General features: G+C 42.6%; 1 protein-coding gene across 4 annotated transcripts in view; it reads left to right on the top strand.

The window, feature by feature from the left end:
• Positions 1–15,253, top strand: part of trim110 (tripartite motif containing 110) — a 29,083-nt gene extending 13,830 nt beyond the window's left edge. The window contains exons 1-8 of one of the 4 annotated variants that reach the window (XM_020467215.2): positions 7,813–8,108; positions 9,606–10,145; positions 10,227–10,322; positions 10,473–10,706; positions 11,528–11,550; positions 11,658–11,803; positions 12,632–12,903; positions 13,138–15,253. In XM_020467215.2, coding sequence (XP_020322804.1) covers positions 8,097–8,108; positions 9,606–10,145; positions 10,227–10,322; positions 10,473–10,706; positions 11,528–11,550; positions 11,658–11,803; positions 12,632–12,903; positions 13,138–13,407 — 1,593 coding nt within the window. In that variant the 5' untranslated portion in view covers positions 7,813–8,096 and the 3' untranslated portion in view covers positions 13,408–15,253. Of the gene's footprint in view, positions 1–7,812; positions 8,109–8,257; positions 8,726–9,605; positions 10,146–10,226; positions 10,323–10,472; positions 10,707–11,527; positions 11,551–11,657; positions 11,804–12,631; positions 12,904–13,137 lie in introns of those variants that run through there. The other 3 variants (XM_020467216.2, XM_020467218.2, XM_031810082.1) reach the window with 3 other exon arrangements.
• The last annotated feature ends 1,028 nt before the right edge of the window (positions 15,254–16,281 follow it).

The raw sequence follows: 16,281 nt of genomic DNA, 5'->3' as shown, positions 1-16,281 counted from the left end.
GCCCAGCTTCAGACGCAATCGTTAGGCAAGGGTAATTTCAGTGTAGGAAAGGATGAAACAGCGTCTGTGCCACCAGTAAGTACAGATAGTAGTATAAATCCCCTGGCACAGTCCCCGCAGCCGGACAACTTTCTCACGGTTTCTGGAAGGAAATGCTGTAGGAACGCTCAACCGGTGTGTCGCTCATTCAGCAGACAGAAACTTGAAACCGGTTTTCCCCATTAAGCAGCGAGTCGGAGTCTGAGGCCGAGTCTTCTCTGGTCTCTATTCCTCTCGTTACGGGGTCTGAGACGCCGAAGCTTCCCACCATTAGTTCTGACAAATTGAAAACTCTAGTCATTGGTGACTCCATTACCCGCAGTATTAGATTTACAACGAATCATCCAGCGATCATACACTGTTTACCAGGGGGCAGGGCTACCGACGTTAAGGCTAATCTGAAGATGGTGCTGGCTAAAGCTAAAACTGGCGAGTGCAGAGAGTATAGAGATATTGTTATCCACGTCGGCACCAACGATGTTAGGATGAAACGGTCAGAGATCACCAAGCGCAACATAGCTTCTGCGTGTAAATCAGCTAGAAAGATGTGTCGGCATCGAGTAATTGTCTCTGGCCCCCTCCCAGTTAGGGGGAGTGATGAGCTCTACAGCAGAGTCTCACAACTCAATCGCTGGTTGAAAACTATTTTCTGCCCCTCCCAAAAGATAGAATTTGTAGATAATTGGCCCTCTTTCTGGGACTCACCCACAAACAGGACCAAGCCTGACCTGCTGAGGAGTGACGGACTCCATCCTAGCTGGAGGGGTGCTCTCATCTTATCTACCAACATAGACAGGGCTCTAACTCCCCTAGCTCCACAATGAAATAGGGTGCAGGCCAGGCAGCAGGCTATTAGCCAGCCTGCCAGCATAGTAGAGTCTGCCACTAGCACAGTCAGTGTAGTCAGCTCAGCTATCACCATTGAGACCGTGTCTGTGCCTCGACCTAGGTTGGGCAAAACTAAACATGGCGGTGTTCGCCTTAGCAATCTCACTAGGATAAAGACCACCTCCATTCCTGTCATTACTGAAAGAGATCATGATACCTCACATCTCAAAATAGGGCTACTTAATGTTAGATCCCTTACTTCAAAGGCAATTATAGTCAATGAACTAATCACTGATCATAATCTTGATGTGATTGGCCTGACTGAAACATGGCTTAAGCCGGATGAATTTACTGTGTTAAATGAGGCCTCACCTCCTGGCTACACTAGTGACCATATCCCGCAAAGGCGGAGGTGTTGCTAACATTTACGATAGCAAATTTCAATTTATCAACAAAAAAAAAGACGTTTTCGTCTTTTGAGCTTCTAGTCATGAAATCTATGCAGCCTACTCAATCACTTTTTATAGCTACTGTTTACAGGCCTCCTGGGCCATATACAGCGTTCCTCACTGAGTTCCCTGAATTCCTATCGGACCTTGTAGTCATAGCAGATAATATTCTAATCTTTGGTGACTTTAATATTCACATGGAAAAGTCCATGGCTTTCGGAGCAATCATCGACTCAGTGGGTTTTGTCCAACATGTCTCTGGACCCACTCACTGTCACAGTCATACGCTGGACCTAGTTTTGTCCCATGGAATAAATGTTGTGGATCTTAATGTTTTTCCTCATAATCCTGGACTATTGGACCACTATTTTATTATGTTTGCAATTGCAACAAATAATCTGCTCAGACCCCAACCAAGGAACATCAAAAGTCGTGCTATAAATTCACAGACAACACAAAGATTCCTTGATGTCCTTCCAGACTCCCTCTGTCTACCCAAGGACGCCAGAGGACAAAAATCAGTTAACCACCTAACTGAGGAACTCAATTCAACCTTGCGCAATACCCTAGATGCAGTTGCACCCCTAAAAACTAAAAACATTTCTCATAAGAAACTAGCTCCCTGGTACACAGAAAATACCCGAGCTCTGAAGCAAGCTTCCAGAAAATTGGAACGGAAATGGCGCCACACCAAACTGGAAGTCTTCCGACTAGCTTGGAAAGACAGTACCGTGCAGTACCGTAGAGCCCTTACTGCTGCTCGATCATCCTATTTTTCTAACTTAATTGAGGAAAATAAGAACAATCCGAAATTCCTTTTTGATACTGTCGCAAAGCTAACTAAAAAGCAGCATTCCCCAAGAGAGGATGAATTTCACTTTAGCAGTGATAAATTCATGAACTTCTTTGAGGAAAAGATTATGATTATTAGAAGGCAAATTACGGACTCTTTAAATCTGCGTATTCCTTCAAAGCTCAGTTGTCCTGAGTCTGCACAACTCTCCCAGGACTTAGGATCAAAGGAGACACTCAAGTGTTTTAGTACTATATCTCTTGACACAATGATGAAAATAATCATGGCCTCTAAACCTTCAAGCTGCATATTGGACCCTATTCCAACTAAACTACTGAAAGAGCTGCTTCCTGTGCTTGGCCCTCCTATGTTGAACATAATAAACGGCTCTCTATCCACCAGATGTTTACCAAACTCACTAAAAGTGGCAGTAATAAAGCCTCTCTTGAAAAAGCCAAACCTTGACCCAGAAAATATAAAAAACTATCGGCCTATATCGAATCTTCCATTCCTCTCAAAATTTTTAGAAAAGGCTGTTGCGCAGCAACTTACTGCCTTCCTGAAGACAATGTATACGAAATGCTTCAGTCTGGTTTTAGACCCCATCATAGCACTGAGACGGCACTTGTGAAGGTGGTAAATGACATTTTAATGGCATCGGACTGAGGCTCTGCATCTGTCCTCGTGCTCCTAGATCTTAGTGCTGCTTTTGATACCATCGATCACCACATTCTTTTGGAGAGATTGGAAACCCAAATTGGTCTACACGGACAAGTTCTGGCCTGGTTTAGATCTTATCTGTCGGAAAGATATCAGTTTGTCTCTGTGAATGGTTTGTCCTCTGACAAATCAACTGTAAATTTCGGTGTTCCTTAAGGTTCCGTTTTAGGACCACTATTGTTTTCACTATATATTTTACCTCTTGGGGATGTTATTCGAAAACATAATGTTAACATTCACTGCTATGCGGATGACACACAGCTGTACATTTCAATGAAACATGGTGAAGCCCCAAAATTGCCCTTGCTAGAAGCATGTGTTTCAGACATAAGGAAGTGGATGGCTGCAAACCTTCTACTTTTAAACTCGGACAAAACAGAGATGCTTGTTTTAGGTCCCAAGAAACAAAGAGATCTTCTGTTGAATCTGACAATTAATCTTAATGGTTGTACAGTCGTCTCAAATAAAACTGTGAAGGACCTCGGCGTTACTCTGGACCCTGATCTCTCTTTTGAAGAACATATCAAGACCATTTCAAGGACAGCTTTTTTCCATCTACGTAACATTGTAAAAATCAGAAACTTTCTGTCCAAAAATGATGCAGAAAAATTAATCCATGTTTTTGTCACTTCTAGTTTCTCTACTTTCCGGCTACCCGGATAAAGCACTAAATAAACTTCAGTTGGTGCTAAATACGGCTGCTAGAATCCTGACTAGAACAAAAAAAAATTATCATATTACTCCAGTGCTAGCCTCTCTACACTGGCTTCCTGTCAAAGCAAGGGCTGATTTCAAGGTTTTACTGCTAACCTACAAAGCATTACATGGGCTTGCTCCTACCTATCGCTCTGATTTGGTACTGCCGTACATACCTACACGTACGCTACGGTCACAAGACGCAGGCCTCCTAATTGTCCCTAGAATTTCTAAGCAAACAGCTGGAGGCCCTGTCCGGGGGTGTCCTCGGATGGGGTCACAGTGTCTCCTGACCCCTCCTGTCTCAGCCTCCAGTATTTATGCTGCAGTAGTTTATGTGTCGGGGGGCTAGGGTCAGTTTGTTATATCTGGAGTACCTCTCCTGTCCTATTCGGTGTCCTGTGTGAATCTAAGTGTGCGTTCTCCAATTCTCTCTTTCTCTCGGAGGACCTGAGCCCTAGGACCATGCCCCAGGACTACCTGACATGATGACTCCTTGCTGTCCCCAGTCCACCTGGCCGTGCTGCTGCTCCAGTTTCAACTGTTCTGCCTTATTATTATTTGACCATGCTGGTAATTTATGAACATTTGAACATCTTGGCCATGTTCTGTTATAATCTCCACCCGGCACAGCCAGAAGAGGACTGGCCACCCCACATAGCCTGGTTCCTCTCTAGGTTTCTTCCTAGGTTTTGGCCTTTCTAGGGAGTTTTTCCTAGCCACCGTGCTTCTACACCTGCATTGCTTGCTGTTTGGGGTTTTAGGCTGGGTTTCTGTACAGCACTTTGAGATATCAGCTGATGTACGAAGGGCTATATAAATCAATTTGATTTGATTTGAAAGAGCTGCAATACCTGGACCTGTACAAATCAGCTAGGCTAGACAATCTGGACCCTCTCTTTCTAAAACTATCAGCCGCCATTGTTGCAACCCCTATTACCAGCCTGTTCAACCTCTCTTTCGTATCGTCCGAGATCCCTAAAGATTGGAAAGCTGCCGCGGTCATCCCCCTTCGAAAGCCAAGTTAATAAACAGATCACTGACCATTTCGAATCCCACCGTACCTTCTCCTCTGTGCAATCCTGCTTCCGAGCCGGTCACGGGTGAACCTCAGCCACGCTCAAGGTACTAAACAATATCATAACCGCCATCGATAAAAGACAGTAAGTACTGTGCAGCCGTCTGACCTGGCCAAGGCTTTCGACTCTGTCAATCACCGTAATCTTATCGGCAGACTCAATAGCCTTGGTTTTTCTAATGACTGCCTCACCTGGTTCACCAACTACTTTGCAGACAGAGTTCAGTGTGTCAAATCGGAGGGCATGTTGTCCGGACCTCTGGCAGTCTCTATGGGGGTACCACAGGGTTCAATTCTCGGGGCGACTCTTTTCTCTGTATATATCAATGATGTCGCTCTTGCTGCGGGCGATTCCCTGATCCACCTCTACACCATTCTGTATACTTCTGCCCCTTCCTTGGACACTGTGCTAACTAACCTCCGAACAAGCTTCAATGCCATACAACACTCCTTCCGTGGCCTCCAACTGCTCTTAAACGCTAGTAAAACCAAATGCATGCTTTTCAACCGTTTGCTGCCTGCACCAGCCCGCCCAACTAGCATCACCACCCTGAACGGTTCCGACCTAGAATATGTGGACAACTATAAATACCTAGGTGTCTGGCTAGACTGTAAACTCTCCTTCCAGACTCGTATTAAACATCTCCAATCAAAAATCAAATCTAGAATCGGCTTTCTATTTTGCAACAAAGCCTCCACTCACGCCGCCAAACTTACCCTAGTAAAACTGACTATCCTACCGATCCTCGACTTCGGCGATGTCATCTACAAAATAGCTTCCAACACTCTACTCAGCAAACTGGATGAGGTCTATCACAGTGCCATCCGTTTTGTTACCAAATCACCTTATACTACCCACCACTGTGACCTGTATGCCCTAGTCGGCTGGCCCTCGCTACATATTCGTTGCCAGACCCACTGGCTCCAGGTCATCTATAAGTCTATGCTAGGTAAAGCTCCGCCTTATCTCAGTTCACTGGTCACGATAACAACACCCACCCGTAGCACACGTTCCAGCAGGTATATCTCACTGATCATCCCCAAAGCCAACACCTCATTTGGCCGCCTTTCCTTCCAGTTCTCTGCTGCCAGTGACTGGAACTAATTTTAAAATCGCTGAACATCGCTTTAAACATCAACTATTTGTGCAGCTAAACGATCGCTGCAGCTGTACATAGTACATCTGTAAATAGTCCACCCAATCTATCTACCTCATCCCCATACTGTTTTTATTTACTTTTCTGCTCTTTTGCACAGAAGTATCTCTACTTGCACATCATCATCTGCTTATTTATCACTCCAGTGTTAATCTGCTAAATTGTAACTATTCGCTCCTATGGCCTATTTATTGCCTACCTCCTCATGCCTTTTGCACACACTGTATATAGACTTTATTTTGTCTACTGTGTCATTGATTTGTTTATTGTGTTATTGGCTTGTTTATTGTTTACTCCATGTGTAACTCTGTGTTGTTGTCTGTGTCACACTGCTTTGCTTTATCTTGGCCAGGTCGCAGTTGCAATGAGAACTTGTCAACTAGCCTACCTGGTTAAATAAAAGGTGAAATAATAGTTTTACTTTTTTTTAAATCAATGATGCTATTTAAGCCTATATAGCATTTGGGAAGTCTTCAACAGCTATTGTTTAAATTCAGTCCAGGATTCAACTAAAAATATACAATACATATAGGCCAAGGGTTTCAAGCTTTGGTTGATTTGGTTGATTAATAATAAATATGTTGGTCTCCACCTCAAAAAATAAATCTAAATGAAAGAATAGGATTAAATCAAATCAAACTGTATTTAAAGGACATTTAAAATTTGATTTGATTTAGTCCTATTCTTTACTTAGATTTTTGGTTGAAATGGAGACATAAATCCAACATATCAATTATTAATTTGCAGACAAACTGGAATTAAAGCCAGACTCAGTGGCACAGATGGAGCTATCCAAGCAGCAGAAACATCTCCTTCAAATGTTGATATTTGGTAGTGTTGACAACCAAACACAATTCAATATCACTTTTGCAATACTGTAAATAGCCTATTAACACATTTTATTGTGACTTTGGGACTATAAGGTTCTATCTGCGCAAAGCATAGTTCTGAGATATTGAGCATCAACGTTTTCACATCCCAGATCTCAAAAATATTTTGGCCAGAATTCTTCTTTCTTAAAATTAGTAAGATATCCATTGCCACATTTTGAGCTTAATGTAACAATAAATGTATTCTTATGTAACCATAGAAAGTGTGCATGTTCTGGAAATATTCACAATTGCTATAATAATCTGCACAGAATCTCAAAACGTCATTGATCACTTGCAGCATGTATAGCCATAGTGATTTACTTCAATGTAATCTCAATTATGCCGGGGTGGCAGCGTAGCCTAGTGGTTAGAGTGTTGGACTAGTAACTGGAAGGTTGCGAGTTCAAACCCCTGAGCTGACAAGGTACAAATCTGTCGTTCTGCCCCTGAACAGGCAGTTAACCCACTGTTCCCAGGCCGTCATTGAAAATAAGTAAGAATAAAATAAATAAATAAGAATGTGTTCTTAACTGACTTGCCTGGTTAAATAAAGGTTTAAAAAAAATACAAAATAAAACATTGCAATCCAGGTCATTTGGTTGTGGTATTAGATGAAGCATAGTGATAACACATTAGCTTGTTCTAAAAATAAGCAAAATATCTTAATTCTAATGGAAAATCAATGCCAGATAAAAAAAAATGTTTAAGAATGTCAGATAAAAACATTTTCCATTGGAATTTGTTATTATCTAGATGGTTGAAAGCATAGAAAAAATAAGCAAAATATCTTAATTCTAATGGAAAATCAATGCCAGATAAAAAAAAAATGTTTAAGAATGTCAGATAAAAACATTTTCCATTGGAATTTGTTATTATCTAGATGGTTGAAAGCATAGAAAAAATAAGCAAAATATCTTAATTCTAATGGAAAATCAATGCCAGATAAAAAAAAAATGTTTAAGAATGTCAGATAAAAACATTTTCCATTGGAATTTGTTATTATCTAGATGACACATTGGGAATTCAACAAACTTTTGGCTGTTTTTTTGAGTGGGTGAAAATAGGCTGGAATCTCATTGATCAAGGTATCTACCGAATATTACCCAATTATCTACGTTTACTTCATAGCGCTGCAGATGCAGGAAAGGAGATGAGAAGAGGAAGCCTCCTTAGAGATTTGAGATGGAAACTCGCTCTCTGAGTTGGTCATGTGACTCTGTGCTTTCAGAGGTCAGTCCCTCTGCTTAAACAGACATAGGTATGGGATTAGCCGGTTTCTACACACATTGACAGGAAAACACCTAACGATGGCCACACTCTGACAGCCTTGGGACACAAACAGGTAGGGGGAATCTATACTGAACAATCAGAAGAAAGAACGAAGAGTTTCATCAGAATGTGTATAGGACAATCGTAAACCGGAAAGCAGGATCACATAGGCAGGCAGGCAGGCCGGTAGTCCCGATGCCTTCCATTGTGAGTAGATTGCCACACACATTTACATATATATTTTTTTTAAGTAAGCGTCCCATGTCTGTCACGAATGTTGAATACAATTATATTTGAATTGACCGATTATCCATGGGGTTGGTCCTTCAGTGGGTCGATATTTGAGACAAAATATCCACAGGAAGTATTATTAAACCTACTTCAAAATGCGGGTCTCTGTGGGTGGAAATGAAGATTTGTTTGCTCATGACCTACGGCACGTGCACAAGACGAAAGTGCATGCATGTATACTAACGAAAGTATTGCAGGTGTTTACGTGGTTTTAAGCATGTGCCGGGTGATATACATTTCAATGCCAGCACTCTAAAAAGTCGGGTAAATAATACTTTCCTGTGGATATTTGGTCTAACAAAAATGACCCACTGAAGGACCAACTGCACAGACAACCAGTAGAGTAAGATCAAATTAAATGTTATTCAGCATTCTGGCTTGTAAGGAAACTTTCCATGTTTCTGGAGTGGTTTGTTTCAGGCTTTATACCAAGAATTGGTATCTCAGTCACATTTTTTAGGCAAGCAGGCGGGCAGGGAGGATGATCCCTTGATCCCTCCATTGCGACAGACAGGGATTGGGATGAGCATCAGGTCAGTGTTACAACTCCATAGGATGAGAATAAACTCCGTGATACGGGTTATACCAGTTCAATACAGAATTAACAGACCTGTCTGCCACCAAAGACAATTTTAAAGCATAGCAGTGTGAACAGACAACACAGAGTTGCACATGGAGTAAACAATTAACAAGTCAATAACACAGTAGAAAAAAAAGAGTATATACATTGTGTGCAAAAGGCATGAGGAGGTAGGTGAATAATTAAAATTTTGCAGATTAACACTGGAGTGATAAATGATCAGATGGTCATGTACAGGTAGAGATACTGGTGTGCAAAAGAGCAGAAAAGTAAATAAATATAAACAGTATGGGGATGAGGTAGGTAAAATTGGGTGGGCTATTTACCGATAGACTATGTACAGCTGCAGCGATCGGTGGGAGATCGAGGTGTTCTAACAATTGAGGACAATGGCCGAAGACCTTATAAACAGACTTAATGGTTGATTAGTAGGCAGATAAAGAGGCCGGTGTAGAGGACTACACATAGACTGAACAGGCCCTGTTCCTAATTCCTAGTATTAGTTTTTACATAAGTGACTTTGGTGTGAACACTCTTTAGAAAAAAGGATTCCAAAGGGGTTCTTTGGCTGTGTTTTGTTTGTTTATTTTGAATTATAAATGCTTGAGTATGGGGACAGCCAAAAACACTAGGGTTCTAGATAGCTCCTTTTTTAAAAGAGTGTACTGTAAACGTACCTGTCCTCAGGACTCGACTCACCGCTTACAAAGGTCATCATGTGGCTTCTAAGAACTGTCTTGAAAATAAAATGTTGGGAATTAAGATGATTTCAACTGCTCATTATTTTTGACAACTTGACACAAATGTTGACATTGATGTTTTTGTTTACAAAGGTGCCTTTTCCTTTTTGTGTTCCTGTTGACAAAACGGTTGTCATGGCGTCCCTGGAGGAGGAGTTGACGTGTTCAGTGTGCCGCGACGTCTTCAGCCAGGCCCAGCCCTTGCCATGCGGCCACAGCTTCTGCCCAGCATGTGTGCGAGACGCCTGGGGCCACGGGGAGGCGGGGGTCAGGGGTCGCTTCACCTGCGCACAGTGTCAGGAGGAACAGGGGGTTGTGGCGTGTGACTGCTGCCCCCCTGTGGGGGATGGGGACCAGTCTGGGAACGCTGCGGCGGTGAAGACCTGTCTGCGCTGTGAGGTGTCTCTGTGTGCCGAGCACCTGAAGCCCCACCTGGAGCGGCCCGCCTTCAAGACACACCTGCTAGTGGAACCTCTGGGAGACCTGTCCCACCGCAGGTGTCCTGCCCATGAGGAGATGTTCCGCTACTACTGTGCAGACGAGCGGGTGTACGTGTGTGCAGACTGTTTATTGGAGGGTGGCCACACACAGCACCGGGTTAAAGGACTGAGGAAGGTGGAGGAGGACCTGAAGGTCAGTTAGCGATGTAGTTCCTTACAGCTGGTGTTATATTGTGGCTTTAACAGTTCTAAATCTGTGTGTATGTTTCCATAGGTCATCCTCCAGAGCCTTCTCCAGAAAGCAGATGAGAAACTGAATAAAGGTGAACAGATCCTCCAAGAGCACCGGAACACTGACCGCACTATAACAGTAAGTAACCACACACTGTATGCTTATAGCAGTCCATCAATTTACTGTTCGTGCTTATGTTAGTCTATCCGGCCTTCTATTCTGCCCTGACGTTGAGTCTTGTTATGACCTTAGTCTTTGGTGGTGGTGGTGGTTGTTGTCCGCCTACAGGACTTGTCTGTGGCAGATGACTCCCAGGTGGAGCGTATGGGTATAGCCCTGCAGCTGCAGGTGGAGAGGCTGGTGCTGGCCCTGAGGGAGAGCACCAGGAAAGAGAGGCAGCAGGCTGTGGATCGCCTCCAGAACAACTGCAGCAGGGTTCGAGAGGACCTGAGCCAGACCCGGGACATCCACCACTACCTGGGCTCCTTGCTGGAGGAGACAGACCCCTTCCTGCTCATCTGGGTGAAATGTTTATTAATAACCCTTTTACCAGTTACCAATATGACCAGAGAGGGGAGAGGGTTTGAAGGAGCCAATTGGTATCTGGGGATGATTTGGGGACCATGGTAGTAAGAGGAGCCAGTTTGGGAATTCAGCCAGGCTAGTGGAGTTAACACCTCTACTTTTGGGACAAGTTCCATGGGATTATTTGTGACTACTCCAGAGTCAGTTTTGCAATATGGCAATACATATCCAACCTCACAGTAACCATTTCAGGCAGTTATTCTCTGTGTGTTAGACACAACCTTTGAATAATGTCCAACAAACCAAATAGATCAAAGCCATCATCTCAAACCACCAGATTCCATACAGTGCGTCACTATTCTGGTAATCATTCTAAATCTCAACATTCACCTTTGTACTGTACAGCAATGTTTTAACCACCTGCTGTATTTATTTATGAGACAGCATCTGTTGTATACTACATAACGGAGGATTTAAACTAATCTGTTTACCTCTCTGTCCATCTGGGGGAGATTCACTGGGCCATTTGGGCAGGATTTGTACGATGGCATTAAAGGCTTTGTGCTTCAATTCATTACCGTCAATGAATGTCTATTTTCTTGATGGAAAATTTGATTAACTTTATTAAAGGAATAGTTAAGGATTTTGACAATGAGGCCCTTTATCTACTAACCCCGGAGACTCTGGAGAAGTAGATAAAGGTCTTCATTGCCAAAATCCCAAACTATCCCTTTAACAGTTTTGTGTTATTGTCTTATAACAGTGCATTTTAAGTCTTACAACAGTCCTTGACTCCTGTTCTTTTGTTCTGTCCACAGGCATTTCAATCTGATGACTCAAGGTAAATAAAAAATAGACCTTCATTAGTATGATATTGTGTGTGTTTGTTTGTTCGTGTGTTTGAGTATAATATGATTTCTGTCTAACCTGCTGTGCTATGTTTAACAGGCTGCTTGCGGACCTGAACTGTCCCTTGTTCACTCCTGACTCCCTCAGCCTGGACAGGAAGTACATTATGGAGGATATCGAGAGCAAGTACAGAGAGTTCATCACCGAGACACTGCGCTGTCTCACTGAACTCAAGAGGGAGCTCTGTGAGTGCACAGGCCAAACCTTCAACCCATATATTTGAGATGGGAGGAATTCCGGATGTTTATTCATTCATATATTTGTTTCCCTCTGCTTCGTACAGTGCATTCTGAAAGTATTCAGTCCCGTTTACTTTTTCCACATTTTAAAATGGATCAAATAGTGTTTTATCCTCTACACACTATACCCCATAATGACAGAGCAAAAACAGCTATTTCACATTTCTTTCCTCCCCCCCGGAAAGATCAAATTTACATAAGTATTCAGACCCTTTACTCAGTACTTTGTTGAAGCCCCTTTGGTAGTGATTACAGCCTTGAATCTTCTTGGCTATGACGCTTCAAGCTGGGGACTTTCAATGCTGCAGAGAATGTTTTTGGTACGCTTCGAGATCTGTGCCTCTACACAATCCTGTCTCTGAGCTCTATGGACAATTCCTTTGACCTCATGGCTTGGTTTTTGCTCTGAAAAGCAGTGTCAACTTTGGGACCTTTATATAGACAGGTGTGTGCCTTTCCAAATCATGTCCCATCAATTGAATTTACCGCAGGTGGACTCCCAAGTTGTAGAAACATTTCAAGGATGATCAAATGGAAACGTGAGGCACCTCAGCTTAATTTCGAGTCTTATAGCAAAGGGTCTAAATACTTGTAAATAAGGAATTTGTTATTTTTATTTTTAATACATTTGCTAGAATTTCTAAACCTGTTTTCGCTTTGTCATTATGGGGTATTGTGTGTTCATTGATGAAGAAAAACTATTTAACGTGGAAAAAGTCAAGGGGTCTAAATATTTTTCGAATGCACTGTATGTCTGTTTCTCTATTTCCATAGTAACAAGTCCGTTGACTCTGGACACTAACTCTGCCCATCCTCTCCTGAGCATTTCGGACGGCCTGCGGTCAGCCATGCGGGTCAAACAGCGCCTTCCGTGTGCCACTCACCCTGACCGCTTTGACCACTGGGCTCAAGTCCTGACCGTCCAGACCTTCTCCTCAGGAACCCATTACTGGGAGCTGGAGGCAGAGGGCTTCTGGGACATTGCGGTGTCCTACCGGAGCATCGGGCGGAAAGGGAAGGAGGGCAGTGCCTTTGGAAATAACAAGGTATATTATCATCACCCATCTTCTACATATGGTCTTTAATAATAGGAACAGTTGTGGTAATAAGAGTAGTATTAGATATTAGTTTATTTGATGGTGGTAGCCAAGCCTTTTTGAATTTCTTTGTAAACTGATTGAGGAATTTAATTGGTCTATTTAAATACAACTGACATCACAAGAGAGATTGGTTGGTTTCTCTATTGACTGCTAGATGATGGATGAGGTTTTGACTTGCAGATGTCTTGGAGCCTGACGCAGCAGCACGACAGGAAGCTGGCTGCCTGGCACAACCGCAGGAAGACCCGCCTTTCCAGCCGGATGTCAGGCAACCGTGTGGGTGTGGCCCTGGATTATGGCATAGGAACAATCACATTCTCAGAGGTGGGGCCTTCCAACACCCTGACCCACTTGCACACCTTCAGTACCTCCTTCAACCAGCCTGTGTGCCTAGGCTTTGGCCTCTACAAGGCTGAGCTCCACAGCAGAATCTCTATAGTGAGGGTGTGAGGGATCATTCGAGACCAGAGAATAAAAATTATATTTCTATAGCTGGGACACCTTCGGGGTGGGCCTCAGGGATGGAGACTTTGTGGGAGGTTTCTTTCTGGAACATCTCCCAGGATCTCACGAGGGATTGGACTATGAACAAAAGAGCTTGTGTGAGCATGAATAATTGTAAGACTACATTCTTACAGCACTCAGGACTTGAAATACTGTGAACTATGACTTTGAATCAGTAAGGAATGGATGTGTATGTCCTAATTTTGTCACAGTTTAGGGGAATTTGAAAGACAAAGGTAACTTGGACCCAAGGCAGAGGGTTTTTTGATCAAATACATCCAAACTACAGGACAATATTCTTAAAGAATTAGAAAAGTACACATTCAGTTGATAGTTCTAGATTATTGTGGTGTAACAGCTATGGGGTCCCATTTCATTTCACGAGTTTGTTTAGACACATTTTTTTATGCATACAATAATCAATATGCGTTCTATGTGGCACCCATGTACCAAGCTAAATACCATAAATGATGTTGTTAAGAAAAGGTGGAAGGTATGTGGACTGGACCATATTGTAATATAGATTACAAAATCATTAGGCATTAGAAGCTTTCACAAAAGTTAAATTACACTGAGTGTACAAAACATCATGAACACCTTCCTAATATTGAGTTTCACCCCCTTTTGCCCCATCAGAACAGCCTCAATTTGTCTGGCATGGACTCTACAAGGTGTCGAAAGCATTCCACAGGGATGCTGGCCCATGTTGACTCCAATGCTTCCCACAGTTGTCATGTTTTGCTAGATGTCCTTTGGGTGGTGGACATTTTTTTTTATACACACAGGAAACTGAAAAACCCAGCATTGTGAAAACCCCAGCAGGGTTGCAGTTCTTGAAACACAAACTGTTGCGCCTGGCACCTACTACAATACCCTGTTCAAAGGCACTTAAATATTTTGTATTGCTGATTCACACTTTGAATGGCACATATACACAATCCATGTCTCAATTGTCTCAAGGCTTACAAATCCTTCTTTATCCTGTCTCCTCCTTTTCGTCTACACTGATTGAAGTGACAGCAATAATGGATCATAGACTGAGCAGGTGAATCTAAGTGAATGTGTCATGAAAAGAGCATGTGTTCCTAATGTTTGGTACACTCCTTTTACGTAGTCTATTATGGGAATGTGTCATGAAAAGAGCATGTGTTCCTAATGTTTGGTACACTCCTTTTACGTAGTCTATTATATTGAAAAGTATTCACTTGAAGATGGTCAAGGTATGACCTTCAACAAAATAACCTCCAATATTGAAACATCTCAGATGCAATACTTTCACTGGCACTTTTCATTTTTAGAGAAAAAACGAGTGAGAGTGCGAGAGAGAGCCGTGGGTCCTCTGGCATGGCTATTTAGATGCCTGTTTCAAAGGGAGGTGTCTGATACTGTAGAATGGGAGAAGAGAGATGTTACGAAGAATGTGTTGCTATCACTCCATCTCTAAGGACAAATGACTGACTTCAACTGATATGGAAAGCAAGGAGGACACCTTTCAAACTGAAACAGGTGAATCATCTTTTTTTATTATTAACATAAACCGACTCCAGGATTGTATTACAGTACTCAGTGAATAAATGCCTAGTTTTTGCAAATCCCTACATTGCTTGTGTTTAAAATCTCGGATCATTCAGGAAAACTGTTCATCTTCTGACTGTTTATTGAATATTGGGGACCAACTCTATGAAACATGCCGTGTTGGGTCCGTGTGGGTGTTTGAAGAGCGAGTGTAAGGTTGTTTCAAAATGTTGTTTATAACCAGGTTAATCACTAAAGTCAAAGAGTGTGACCATCAGAGATGTCCGCGTCTTTTTACACTTGAATTTACAAAATGTAGAGAGATTATTTTAGGAAAGGGAATCACATAAACAGAGTATAAAGTCTAAAATGTTGTTCTACGTGTAACTGCCAAAATAAAGGAAACACCAATTTAGTGTCTTAATAGGGCGTTGGGCTACGATGAGTTGCCAAAACATGTGCCTTGGCAAAGATTCTACAAGTGTTGGAGGGATGCGATACCATTATTCCACAATAAATTCCATAATTTGGTGTTTTGTTGATGGTGGTGGAAAAAGCTGTCTCAGGGGCCGCTCCAGAATCTCCTGTAACACTCTCCCATAAGATTGTGTGACTGAGACGGCCAAGGCATATCGTGAAACATCAGCAAGTTAAGCAGTCTTCGTCACTAAAGCCACTGCAAAACGTGCACCAACAATCACCCCTCTTTCAAAGTCACTTGAGATCTCTTCTCGCCATGGTAGCCAAAATAATGGGCAACTGGGCCTGCCCAGCATTTTTCTACATGACCCTAAGCATGATGGGATGTTAATTCCACACCTGTGTGGAAGCACCTGCTTTCAATATACTTTGAATTCCTCATTTACTCGAGTGTTTCCTTTATTTGGGCATTTACCTCTATACTATCAATACTGGATTAAGTGCCATCTTCTCTGTGTGATATACAGTAACCATATATTTAGTTGTGAAAAGAAACACCTGAGGAATTAAGTGAGTAAATGAAAGAAAAGGACAGACACTAAGTGATAACATGGTGGGTAAGGAGGGGGGCATGTTGAACGTCAGGAGGGAGTTGCTCCCTCACTCCCTCTTTCTCACTATCTCCTGGATTGTACATCCTCCCCTGCTCCCCCACTAACAATATTCTCCTCTTCATCCTCCTCTTCATAAGCTTTTCTGGTAGCCAATGCCAAGATTCCTCACAGGTGCCCTATCTTTACCTTTCTCAATGTATCCCTCCCTCCCTTTTTCATTCTCTCCCTCAGGTCTTGTGCAATGATGTAGATTGGAACACACCCAAATGTC

The sequence above is a fragment of the Oncorhynchus kisutch genome, linkage group LG30, assembly GCF_002021735.2.
Source record: "Oncorhynchus kisutch isolate 150728-3 linkage group LG30, Okis_V2, whole genome shotgun sequence".
Classification (NCBI taxonomy): domain Eukaryota; kingdom Metazoa; phylum Chordata; class Actinopteri; order Salmoniformes; family Salmonidae; genus Oncorhynchus; species Oncorhynchus kisutch.
The sequence above is the reverse complement of the archived record's forward strand: the minus strand, read 5'-3'. Positions and strand labels throughout refer to the sequence as shown.